Source organism: Plecotus auritus, assembly GCF_963455305.1.
Source record: "Plecotus auritus genome assembly, chromosome: X".
NCBI lineage: Eukaryota > Metazoa > Chordata > Mammalia > Chiroptera > Vespertilionidae > Plecotus > Plecotus auritus.
In genome coordinates this window covers 145,703,731-145,717,028 of record NC_137784.1, presented here as the reverse complement: position 1 = coordinate 145,717,028, position 13,298 = coordinate 145,703,731, and the positions used below count along the sequence as shown (strand labels likewise).

Here is a 13,298-nt window from a genome sequence, read left to right as displayed (position 1 = left end):
TCTCCACAGGCATTACAGGGATCTAAATTTTTTATCTATTGCTTGTCACTTTCTTGTTAAGAAAGTTGCCTTTACAACTCTGTGATGGCAGAGGAAGACACCCTTGCCCTGTTGCCTTTGACATCTCTTGTCTTTGCTGACAGCCCCTACAACTCTCTTAGCCTCTCTTCCTATTCTCTGGTTTCTCAGTTGTTGAAGCAGTAGGACCTCCCTGAGGGTTTAACAACTCAAAAGAAAATAGAATACATACTGACAAGGCAGATAGTAGTAAAAATAAAATAAAATGTTATTTCAAAAAATTAGATGGGTACTAAGTACAAAGTCTTAGTCAATCAAATATAAATAAGCTGAACTATAACTGCCTAAACTATATTAGGCATTTCACCAGCCACAGGCAGGGTGAATGGTAACTCTGAGGTCTCTGTCCTGAGGAGTTTTCAGCGTAACAAACTCTTCAGGAGAACATAGTTCAGGTGTTGCCCTGACCAAGAATGGGACCCAGTTTGGCCGCAGGTGTTACACCTTTAAAATAAGGGTGACTAAATGGACTAAATGACTAGTTCTCTCACCTGCAATGTTTGTTAAGACACCAAATTGCTAGGCCTTACAAGTGTCTGATTCAGTAGGCCTGGAGTGGGGCCCGAGAATTAGCATTTCTAACATGGCCCTAGGTGATGTTGATGCTGCTGGTCTTGAGGCCACACTTGGAGCGACACTGTTCCCAATTTTCTCTAAAGGTCATTCCCAACTCTGATCCAATAAAATATGGCAAATTGCTTAAGGAGAAGGGACTCAATTTGGCTAAGAGAAGCTGCACCCTCTAAATTCAAGTGTACATTTGGGCTCCTGTGTAAAGCATGCTAATCCTCCAGAGTCAAGAAAGAGAATTTTGGTTTCCAGCGAGCTGAACAGATGTGCTTAAGGATGTCTTCATAGTGTCACAACAGCTTTTATCAGATCTATCTATGCTACAGTTTAAGTCAAGGCACAAACACAGGTAGATGATTGAGGTCCTCTGAGGAGGCAGAGATACGCTGATATTGCTTATTCAGGTGGCCCTTAGATGTAGATGGACTCATTTATGCCTAAGATATCTACATGGTTGAGAGACAAAGAGAAATTAAAGCCCCCCTTTCCTCTTTCTCTTTCACCCCAATCCCCCAGCCTCTAACAAGCCATGACTTTATTACTTCTTCACTGGCAAACTCATCTGGTCAAGAATAGCATCTCATTGTCTCGAGGGAAGAACTATTATTTGGTCAGCTGGGTATGGCTGGGGTATCATACTTTGTTGAAATATCTTCCAATACATGTGCTTATGGTTTTGAATTTAATTGGGGCATTAAAAGATATCTCTCACTAATTCTGTGGTACTTAATTTTTTCATTACTCTTATAACCTAAAACACATTTTAATACTACTTATGTGTCAGAAGTTGTTTTTATTTATTTTAAAATTATTTTTATTGATTTTAGAGAGGAGGGGAGAGGGAGAAAGTGATAAAAACGTCAATGATGAGAGAGAATCATTAATCAGCTGTCTCCTGCATGCCCCTATTGGGGATTGAGCCTGCAACCCAGGCATGTGCCCTTGACTGGAATCGAACCTGGGACCCTTCAGTCTGCAGGCTTACGCTCTATCCACTGAGCCAAACCGGCTGGGACTCAAAAGTTGCTTTTAAATGGCCAGAGTGAACTAGAACCTGTGGCCAGTTCAAGAACCTCTAGTTATCCTCTATCAGCAATTAGACAGTCTAAGTCTTAGATCCCACAGATGAAATCAGGTTTGATCATTTTCTCTAGTGCCCTTTCCCCATTCATGTACAAAAGCACTCAGTTGTCTAAAATATATTTGGGGGGATGTCAAAGCATGGTGTAGTTCAGTGGCTTAAGATTCCTATTCTCATTTTTCCTCCTGGCAATAGCTGATTGGCATGCTGCTGGCCTGCTGTCTTTCCCGGTTCATCACGGCCAACCAATATGAGATGGTGTAAGGAGAAGGTGAGTGGCAGTGGGGAGTGTTTAATTTCGGGTTTCTCCCTTTGGAGCACATACTACCTTTCAAAGCACAAGGGTACTATCCAGCCACTTAAGTACCTGATCTTGGTGGCACTGGTCCATCTGACAAAACCTCATTTCTGTGGTGCTGCTAGGAAGGAGATGTGATCACCACTATTGTGGAAAATGTATCAATACTCTTTTCAGATTGTTACCTTATTTTAAATCCTTATTAATGGTGAGTCACTCACATGTTTTAATCTCTCTCGTAGTCTTTCAAGAACGACGGAATAAGAGACCCGAATTAATAAAGGAACTGCAGCAATCCTTGAAAGACTTCTAGAGAATGTTAGAGCACAGTACATATTACACTTGACCTATTCCCCTAACTTTGTACCCCGTGTGCAACTGATACTCCCACACAGTCTCTACCCTGCCTTTCAACCTAAACCATGTGTAGTGTTCCATTTTGTGAAGCCCTGTTGTGCCAGAGTATAGCCAGATTCCCTGCATCCAGTCCTAGTGGAGCCTACCCAAGGCTCCTCCATCTGTACTTGGTCTAACTGCAACTCACCATAGGTGACTGGTTATCACTCCATCACTGGCCGCCTGGGCCCTGCATGTTTTTGGGAGGCTCCTGTTAACTCTTCATTAAGATTGATAAATGTCACACCCCTTGATATAGATAAACAGCTATCTGTTCTTTTGGCTTAATTTCCTATAGTTTGGTTATCCCTTTACTAAGGCTCGTTCTTACTTTCTCCAGGCTGCCTAGAACATGTAAAGAGATACATCAGTAATTGTTTATGAGGTGGAAAAGGCATGAAGGAAATTGTTGAGCATTAGGTGGTCTCCTCGCTCATTAGTATGTATAGACAGTTTAGTGCACCTATAGCTCTCACTTGAAACCTGTATTAAAAACCTGAATTGTTGCTTCACATGAAGGAAATATTACTTCTGTTTTTCTCCAATTAATTGCTATTGTGTTATTTTACTTCTTTCTGTACTTTACCTTTGCATTGATATTACAGACATTGAGGACATCATCAAATCAATTAAAAAATGAGTGTGAAGGGGGAACAAATGTCAAAATATTTTTAAAAGATCTTTAAAAATAATGCCTCTAGCATGCCAACAAGAATGCATTGATATTGTGAACATTTGTGATACATGTATTAATAAATAGAGTCACTACAAATTACTGTGTTCTGGTTTCGTTCTTTGGTTATTACAGAAATTTTAAACACATATTTCTATTCCATCATGTTACAGGCTGACACACCCCTCCATAAATGCTTCCATCAATCTTACCCACACCAAAATAGCATCAGGCAGTGTAAATGTTGAAGAGTTAGATTTTTTTAAATGGGAATTTTAGAAATTTACATCATTTATCATGAACAGAATAAATTGTTGACTACAAAAATAGAACTTTCAGCAGAGGTTTTAAAAGTCTGAATATCTTTGTTTAGGAAAAGGAAATGAGCATTTATTCTTTCGTTCATTGTTTCTAATGAGCATGTATTCTAATGAGCACAGTACATATTACACTTTCATCTCTGGATTGAATGCACTTAATCCAAGGAAGAGATGACATCACACAACACCATTTAGTGCTCCCAATACACAGTTTGCATTGAAGTATGAAATCCTTACACTTGATTGAAAATGCATTTTAGCAATAGGTACAATATGTATTATCTATGATCTATTTTTCCTTCTTAATGAATCATTCTTTTAAAAAGCTAGTAAAACATATATTGATCTGTTTTCCAAATAAGTGGATCTAAAAAGTGCCCCCCTTCTCTGTAGAACAACCTGTAATTAGTATGGAGATTCCAATATAGGTATGTGCATTTATTAGCCTGAACTTTGCATGGGATAAACCCTAAAAGGCTTACAAAGGGCACTGTCCCACACCTTCAGATATTCCCTTTTCAAAATGTCAATATTTTTCATGAATTAAGGAGATATCTTCTAAGAAAACATGTTGTTCAAAACTTTTCCAAGTCCATTTTAAAATTTCTACTTTATTATATATTGAAATGAGGCTTTTCTGTAAAATCCTAAATACCCCCACTCATGTGGTTCACCCTTTTGTAAACTATGCATTCATTAGTATACTATTTTATTTTTATTGTTTATAGTATTTTATTCTTACTGTTTATGCTATTTTATTTTTATTATTTGCACACATTTAATTGTTAGTGTTAAAAGCCTCTGACAAAACTTAAGTTGAAAGATATCTGAAATTATAATCATAGACTACCCCAGAGATTGATTTCTTGGGGTTTGGCCTGGCCATTGAGTTTTTTTTAAAGCTTCCCAGGTGATTTTAATGTATAGGCAGTGTAAGGTACCTCTGTACTAGAATCTGAGTCCCCCTTTCTGTTTTCACCTCGTGCCCTACTTCTATCTCATTTACTTGAGATTATCTCTGCTTAATGCATGTTTATTTCTACCTCATGCTTTTCCTCTGATTTTTCCTGTTTGGTATGCCTCTCCCAATGCCTCCCATCTTCAAAGACCATCTCTTCTGTGATATTCTTCCTGCTGACTCCAGTCCTAACTGTCCTAGTAATTTCTATATATGTCCAACATTTTAGATCAGTTATTTTCTAGAACATTGCCCATTTCTTCAATTTATGAAGTTGTTATAATAATGTCTTATTTTTGAAATCTTAATAGCATCTAAATTTGTTACCTTTTGCATTCCTAATATTTTTTTTCTTTCATTTTTAATCATTCCAGAAATTTGTCTATTTTGCATTTCAGTTTTGATTTACAGTTTTTATTGTCATTCAGTTCTAATATTTTGCAATTTCCATTAGGATTCATGCATGGAATGGTAAATTACAAATTGTTTTTTAAAGTTTTCAAATGTATAGAATTTGAGACTGTCCTTTTTATTTTTAAATTTAGTTTGTAAGATAAAGATTTTTTTTATTTGGTGAGGCTTGCTTTGTGCCCTAGTATGTGGGCAGTGTTTGTTCTGTATGTGCTTAAAAAGTATGTGTCTTCTTTAATTATAGGTGTGAGGTTAGACCAAGCTTGCAAATATATCCAAATAGTAAATCTTACAAAAATTATTCAAATTGATAACTGTGTTCTTATGAGTATTTTGTCTGTTTGACCTACCAGGTTCTGAGAATGAATTATTACAATCCCCCAATGTGAGTGTGGATTTTCTTAAATTTGCTTAATATATTTTTAAGTTATATTTTAGGAACATACAAGTTCAAGATTATTTCTCATTGATGAATTATTTCTGATATCATTATGCACTTATACTCTATCTCTAATTATGTTTTGTCTTTTAAACTTTATTTTGTCTGATATTACAATTGTTATAATTAGTTTTGATAAATATAGGGGTGGGAAAAAGATTTACAGTTGTGTGTACACGAAACACAAAGTTTATTCTTGTATTATTAATTATTGCATTATTTATTACTTTATTATTAACCTACTTTTGCCCACCCCTGTATTTGCCAAGGTTTTTGTTCTATATCATTGTGTTTAACCTTTCTGTGTAATATTTAAGATGTCTCTTAAGCAGCATATAACTGTATTTTGTTTTCTTTTTCAACTAAATCTGAGAAAGTCATAACTGAAAAATTTGGTCCAGTTATGCATTGTTATTACTGATGTATTTTGTTTTACTCCTACCACATTATTTTTTTTCTGTCTACTATTAATTTCATGTTTTTCTTCTGCCCTACATTCTCTTGGAAATTATATGTTGTATGTTTATTCTTTTAGTGGTTAACCTTAATTTCTTAACATACATTCTCGAAATGTAATTAATTAGAATGTTCATCCTCCTCCAAAATAACACAAAGACCTTGGAATGTTTTCATCCCAGTCATCTCACTTAACTTCTATATTTTCTTGCCTGACATTTTATTTCTACTGTCTCCCCAAATGAATTATCACTGTTAGTGTTTGTAGAGTTTATTTAAACTTTTCTACATGTGGACATAATTGTTTTGTTGTTATTATTTGTTTTGTTTTAACCATTGCAACTTGCATCTTAATACTTTTGGGTTTAATTTTGTTTTTATTGAAGTAACTTTTTTAATTTGTTATTTCATCAAGGGGTCTATACGTGGTAAATAATCTAAATTTTTGTCTGAAAAATCATGACATCTTTTTTTATTTTTTAAAAAAATTTATTGATTAAGATATTACATATGTGTCCTTAACCCCCCTTGCCACCCCAACCCCCCGCTCATGCCCTCACCCTCATCTTTTTTCCTTTCTTTCTTTTTTTAAATAGATTTTTATTGATTTCAGAGAGGAAGGGAGAGGGAGAGATAGAAACATCAATGATGAGAATCATTGATCGGCTGCCTCCTGCTTGCCCCCTACTGGGGATCGAGCCCACAACCCAGGCACGTGCCCTTGACTGGAATCTAACCCAGGACCCTTCAGTTCGCAGGCCAACACTCTATCCACTGAGCCAAACCAGCTAGGGCTCATCTTTTTTCTTGAATGATAGTTTTACTAGGAATAAAATTCTAGATTTGTAGTTGTGAATATTTCTTTTACTATTATTAATAATAAGTCTAATTGTTCATTTATGGGTAATTTATCATTTCTCTCTAGTTGCCTTTAAGACTTTCTCTTTTCCTTTCATTCTCCTCTACCATATATGATGGATACTTTCTAATTCTATCTTGTATGTCTTTCCTTTTTTCCATGTCTTTATTTCTTATAGACCATCAAGGATAACCTCAGTTGTCTTCCAGTTCTCTTCTTCAATTTGTCTAATTTGCTTAATATTCAATAAGTTATATTTTTATTTTCTTTTTTAAAAGCTCTTTACAGTGGCCTCTTTTTCCACTGACTTCACATCCTGTCTCTAAAAACCCTCAACTATTTTTATCCTTTATTTCAAATATCCTAATATTGAAAGTTCATGTGTGCTCATCCTCTTGTATGTTGTGTTTGCTATCATTCATAGCAGATTGTTTTCTTGTGTTTTTAATTTTTGTAAGACAGTTTCTTACCTTCACATGGCTTGTTATTTCTGTAAGGATTTTTCTATTCCTCCTTTCACTGGGTTTATTCAGGGTCATGAGATATAGATTATTGTATCTTGACTCCTTGTAGGAATTAAACCTTTACTCAAGGCATTGAAGAGTACAGTAGGTTCAATGGAATGCAACTAATGAACCTATTGCTCTAGCTTTAAGTTTCTTTGTTTCTGTCTCTTGAAGATTTATCTTTTTGTCTTGAGATATATATTTAATTCTTAAGCATATTTTATCCAATATTTGAGGTTCTGCCTAGTGTGTGTGGCTTCTTTATTGTCCAGTTTTCCAGGTTCTATATTCTGTTATTTGCAATATTTAACATGTTGCTTTCTTGTTCTCTAATTATTTCATGTGTAAGTCACTTAACTCACAGTTGTTTGGGATCTTTCAGTAATGTTCATGAGGGCAAAGACTATGTCAATACTGCCTTTATATCCCCACAGTGATGGACACATAACTAAAAACTTTTCAGTTTCTCAAATTACTGTATGGATAATGAATAAATCAACTCTATGTCCTTAAACTATGTGCCAGAAACTTAACTGGTCTTATGTACAAATATTTTCTTCATTTATTTTAGTTGTTCCCCAAGTCCAACTTGTTGGTTTTGTTGTTGTTGTTGTTGTTTAATTTTATTTATTTATTTTTCTTTAAATTCTGTATTGTTGAAAGTATTACATATGTCCCCCTTTTTCCCCCATTGACCTCTCCCAGCCTGACCCTGCCCCCCATCCCCGGCCTTCATCCCCCTACTGTCTGTGCCCATTTGTTATGCTTATATGTATTCAAGTTCTTTGGTTGATATTTTACCCTCACCCACCCTCCCTGGCCTTCCCTCTGGGATTTGATGGTCTGTTCGATGCTTCTCTGTCTCTGGGTCTATTTTTGTTCATCATTTTATGTATTCATTATAGTCTACAAATGAGTGAGATCATGTGATACTTATCTTTCTCTGACTGGCTTATTTCACTTAGCATAATGCTCATCCATACTGTTGCAAATGGTAAGAACTCCTTCTTTTTTTACCGAAGCGTAGTATTCCATTGGGTAGATGTACCACAGTTTTTTAATCCACTATCTGCTGATGTGCACTTAGGCTGTTTCCAAATCTTAGCTATGGTGAATTGTGGTGCTATGAACATAGGGGTGCATATGTCCTTTCTGATTGGTGTTTCTAGTTTCTTGGGATATATTTCCAGAAGTGGGATTACTGGGTCAAATGGGAGTTCCATTTTTAGTTTTTTGAGGAAACTCCATACTGTTCTCCACAATGGCTGCACCAGTCTGCATTCCCACCAGCAGTGCACGAGGGTTCCTTTTTCTCCGCATCCTCGCCAACACTTGTCATTTGTTGATTTGTTGGTGATAGCCATTCTGACAGGTGTCAGATGGTACCGCATTGTCGTTTTGATTTGCATCTCTCAGGTGATTAGTGACTTTGAGCATCTATATATATAAAAGCCTAAGCGACCAAATGACTGAATGACCTAACGACTGGCTGACTAGTTTTATGATGTGCACTGACCACCAGGGGGCAGCTGTTCAATGCAGGAGCTGCCCCCTGTTAGTCAGTGTGCTCTCACAGTGGGAGCGCTGCTCAGCTGACCAATAGGCACCAGATGCCAGGCTCATGGCTGGCGAGCGCTGCTGTGGTGGCATGAGCCTCTCTCACCTCTGCAGCAGTGCTACCGAGTGGCAGCGGCAGACACAGTGGGGCTGGGATGAGCGGGAGTGGTGCAGCGCCCTGCCCAGGTTCGGGGTCCTTCCTGGTGCACTAGTACATCCCTCAGGGATGTCGGACTGCTGGTTTCAGCCCGATCCCTGGCAGTCCGACATCCCTTGAGGGCTCCCAGATTGTGAGAGGGCACATGCCAGGCTGAGGAATCCCACTGGAGCATGAATGCATGCACCAGGCCTCTAGTGCTTTCATATGTCTCTTGGACTTCTGTATGTCCATTTTAAAAAAGTGTCTGTTTAGGTCCTTTGCCCATTTTTTGATTGGATTGTTTATCTTCCTTTTGTTAAGTTGTATGAATTCCCTATAAATTTTGGAGATTAAACCCTTATCGAATATAACATTGACAAATATGTTCTCCCATGCAGTGGGATCTCTTGTTGTTTTGTTGATGGTTTCTTTTGCTGTGCAGAAGCTTTTTATTTTGATGTAGTCCCATTTGTTTATTTTTCTCCTTAGTCTCCATTGCTCTAGGAGCTGTGTTGGTAAAGATATTGCTACAACATATGTCTGAGATTTTGCTGCCTGTGGATTCCTCTAGTATTTTTATGGTTTCCCATCTTACATTTAATCCTTTATCCATTTTGAGTTTATTTTTGTGTATGGTGTAAGTTGGTGGTCTAGTTTCTTTTTTTGCATGTGTCTGTCCAATTTTCCCAACAACATTTAGGAAAGACACTGTTTTGACTCTTACCTCCTTTGACAAATATTAATTGAACATAATGGCTTCAGTCGATTTCTGGGTTATCTGTTCTGTTCCATTGGTCCATATGTCTGTTCTTGTGCCAGTACCAGGCAGTTTTGAGAACTGTGGCTTGGTAATATAGCTTGATATCTGGTATTGTGATCCCTCCAACTTTGTTCTTCTTTCTCAGGATTGCTGTGGCTATTCGGGGTCTTTTTTTATTCCAGATGAATATTTGGAGATTTTGTTCTAGGTCTGTGAAATATGCTGTTGGTATTTTAATGGGGATTACATTGAATCTATAGATTGCTTTGGGTAGTATGGACATTTTAATTATGTCGATTCTACCAATCCATGAACACGGTATGTTCTTCCATTTGTTTATGTCCTCCTCTATCTCTTTTTTCAATGTCCTGTGGTTTTCTGAGTACAGGTCTTTTACCTTCTTAGTTAAGTTTATTCCTAGGCATCCTAATTTTTTGTTGCAATGGTATATGGGATTGTTTAAATGGGATTTTTTTTAGTTTCTTTTTCTGTGAGTTCATTATTGGTGTATAAAAAAGCCACAGATTTCTGGGTGTTAATTTTGTATCCTGCTACATTGCCAAATTCATTTATTAAGTCTAGTAGTTTGTTAATGGAGTCTTTAGGGTTTTCTGTGTACAATATCATGTAATCTCCAAATAATGACATGTTTACTTCTTCTTTTACAATTTGGATGCCTTTTATTTATTCTTGTCTAATTGCAATGGCTAATACTTCCAGTACTATGTCAAACAGGAGTGGTGAAAATGGGCATCCCTGTCTTGTTCCTGTTCTTAGGGGAAATGGTTTTAGTTTTGCCCATTGAGTATGATGTTGGCTGTAGATTTATCATATATGGCTTTTAATATGTTGAGGTATGATCCTTCTATTCCCACCTTGCTGAGAGTTTTTATCAAGAAAGGGTGTTGGATTTTGTCAAATACTTTTTCTGCATCGATCGATATGTTTATGTGATATTTGTCTCTCAATTTTTTTATGTGATGTATAATGTTTATTGATTTGTGGATATTGTAACAGCCTTGCATCCCCAGAATAAATCCCACTTGGTCATGGTGTATGATCTTTCTGATGTAATGCTGGATCCAATTTGCTAGAATTTTGTTGAGGATTTTAGCATCTATGTTCATGAGGGATATTGGCCTGTAATTCGATTTCTTTGTAGTGTCTTTATCTGGTTTTCTGATTAGAGTAGTGCTGGCTTCATAGAAAGAGCTTGGAAGTATTACTTCATCTTGAATTTTTTTGGAATAGTCTGAGGAGGATAAGTTTTAGTTCTTCTTTTAATGTTCGGTAAAACTCCCGTGTGAAGCCTCCTGGACCAGGGCTTTTGTTTGCTGGAAGTTTTTTTTTTTTATTACTGCTTCAATTGCATTGGTAGTTATTGGCCTATTCAGATTTTTTTTATTCTTCCTGATTGAGTTTTAGAAGATTGTATTTTTCTAGGAATATGTCCATTTCATCTAGGTTGTCCAGATGTTAGAGTAGAGTTGTTGGTAGTATTTCTTTTACAATCCTTTGTATGTCTGTGGGGTTGATTTCATTTCTGACTTTGTTTATTTGGGTCCTCTCTCTTTGTTTCTTGGTGAGCCTGGCTAGAGGTTCATCAATCTTGTTTATCCTTTCAAATAACCAGCTCTTGGTTTTATTGATCTTTTTATTATTTTTTATCTCTAGAATTCTATGACACTCTATTTTTACCTTATGCCTTGTTTTCCAGTTAATATATCACTATTTTTATCTCATGGTTATATCATAATTTCTCCCAGTGTACTCAAACAACTCAACATGAGTGGTACTATGATTCAACCTGGATTCTCAGCTAAACTTGTAGTCAGAATCCCCAGATTTTTGTTTCTTGGAGGAGGAAAAGTGGTGATCTCTGTCTTCTAATAGAACTTCCGACATAACTTGTATAAATAGGCTAATAAACACTAAAAGTATCCAAGAACAGATAACTCCTCCTAGCCCTGGTATCTCTCTGCAACAAACAAAATGCTTGACCTATTACCCAAAACTGTTTGTTGCAGAGAGATACCTGACTAGGAGTTCATTTATCTGTTCTATATCCTTTTGACCTATTGTGTGATGTTTCCATGGAGTAATATAATTTAATTCAAAGAAGATTAATTGAGTACTTATTGGATTTTGACCATGGGTAATGTAAAGAAGCATAAGGATATGTTTGTTTTTGAGCAGTGTTGATTAATTTCTATGTATATAGTAGATTGTGTAAGCTGTTAATTCATCTCTCTACCAGAACAATTCAGGTTTGTACAGTTGATTGTGAAAAGGCCAATATAATATATTATACAAATGCAGCTATATTAGCTATAAATTGCTTTATAACATATTACCCCATCACTTAGCAGCTGAAAATAAAAAAAGAAAACTACCATAATTTCTATGGATCAAGAATTCAGGTCAAGGTTACTTGGGTGCCTCTAGCTCCCAAGGTCTCTCATGAAGTTCCAGTTAAACTACTGGTTAGGGCTGTGATCTTCTGTTAAAGTTCTACTTGGGGAAGGGAAATAAGATTCTGATATCATTCAGGTGATTGTTGGCAGGCATTGGGCACTTGCCATCTAATAGGCTTCTCTAATAGGGGTCCTTGACAGCTAGCTTGCCCCAAGATAAGAAATCCAAGAGAGGAGGGAGTATGAGAGAATGTTCAAGAAAGAAGCCACTTTTTTGTAACCTAACCTCAGAAATTATATGCCATCACTTCTATAATATTCTGTTAGAAGTTAGTGAATTAAGTCTATCCCAAGTAGGGGAGGAGATTACACAAAGGTGTGAACGCCAGGAGGCTGGGATCACTGAGGGCCATCTTAGAGGATGCCTGCCACAACTATACTTGATTTTCCCCCCTCTTTGGGACTTAGTGAATGACTCATACACAGTTGAGATAGCAACTAAATTTAGGAAGAAAACTGCTTTACAAGTAAGTTTAAAGTCCATTTTAATTGATCTTGGTGTTTCTTTCAAGATTAGCCAACGCTTTTTTTGGCACGACCTCCTGAAATATTTCTGTTTAGAGTTAGAATTACTGATGGTCAGCAGAATCAAATGCTGCAAGTTTTCAAGTATATCAGAGCTATTTTTCCATTATCTTGGAAGATTTTGTCATTTCTGCATGTCTATCCTCTCTTGAAAAAATATCTAATAATTATCCCATCTCCACACACCTCTTGTTAAAATATCCGTGAAGAGAAACCTTTAAAAATAAATGACTTGGTATTTGATTTTTTACCCTTTCTTCCATTACCATTACTTCATGAGGATTAATTATTTTAAGTGATGGTTATTACAGGTAAATGAATGGAGCTGTGGGGTTGTTTTATTTGTAATTTATTTAGTAGCAAAATGATTAAATTTTAAGGGGACATTGATGAACCAATAAATGAATATATCCAACATACTGTCCAAAATAGTAATGGCCTAGAAATTACGTTATGTTAGAGGGGCTTTGTGTGCAAGGGAATGGGGCATGCTAAGCATTTTCTTCTTTAAATATTGAGTTCATGAGAGCTTAAGCCTGGGCCATCTTCTGCATGCTCTTCTCCTAGGCAATTTTACCCATCTTCGCTAATTAAGTGACTATGCATATGCCAGTAACTTCCATTTTCAAATAGCCAGCTCACACACATCTTTGGAGCTACAGATCTGTACAGTTCAGCTGCCAACAACCACAGGGCTGAAAGTATAGAAACCCAGAGTGTGGCAGTGCTGACTTGGACACCACATTGAGGGAAGGTATGGATCAGTCTGGTTTGGATTAAAATAAGAATTTTGGTAAA

The 13,298-nt window shown here is 36.5% G+C and overlaps 1 protein-coding gene across 1 annotated transcript in view; it reads left to right on the top strand.

The window, feature by feature from the left end:
- The window catches only part of TSPAN7 (tetraspanin 7), an 89,031-nt gene extending 85,836 nt beyond the window's left edge, over positions 1–3,195 (top strand). Inside the window, exons 7-8 of the mRNA XM_080653331.1 lie at positions 1,925–2,000; positions 2,270–3,195. Of these exons, the coding sequence (XP_080509457.1) occupies positions 1,925–1,993 (69 nt within the window). The 3' untranslated portion in view covers positions 1,994–2,000; positions 2,270–3,195. The remainder of the gene's footprint in view (positions 1–1,924; positions 2,001–2,269) is intronic.
- The last annotated feature ends 10,103 nt before the right edge of the window (positions 3,196–13,298 follow it).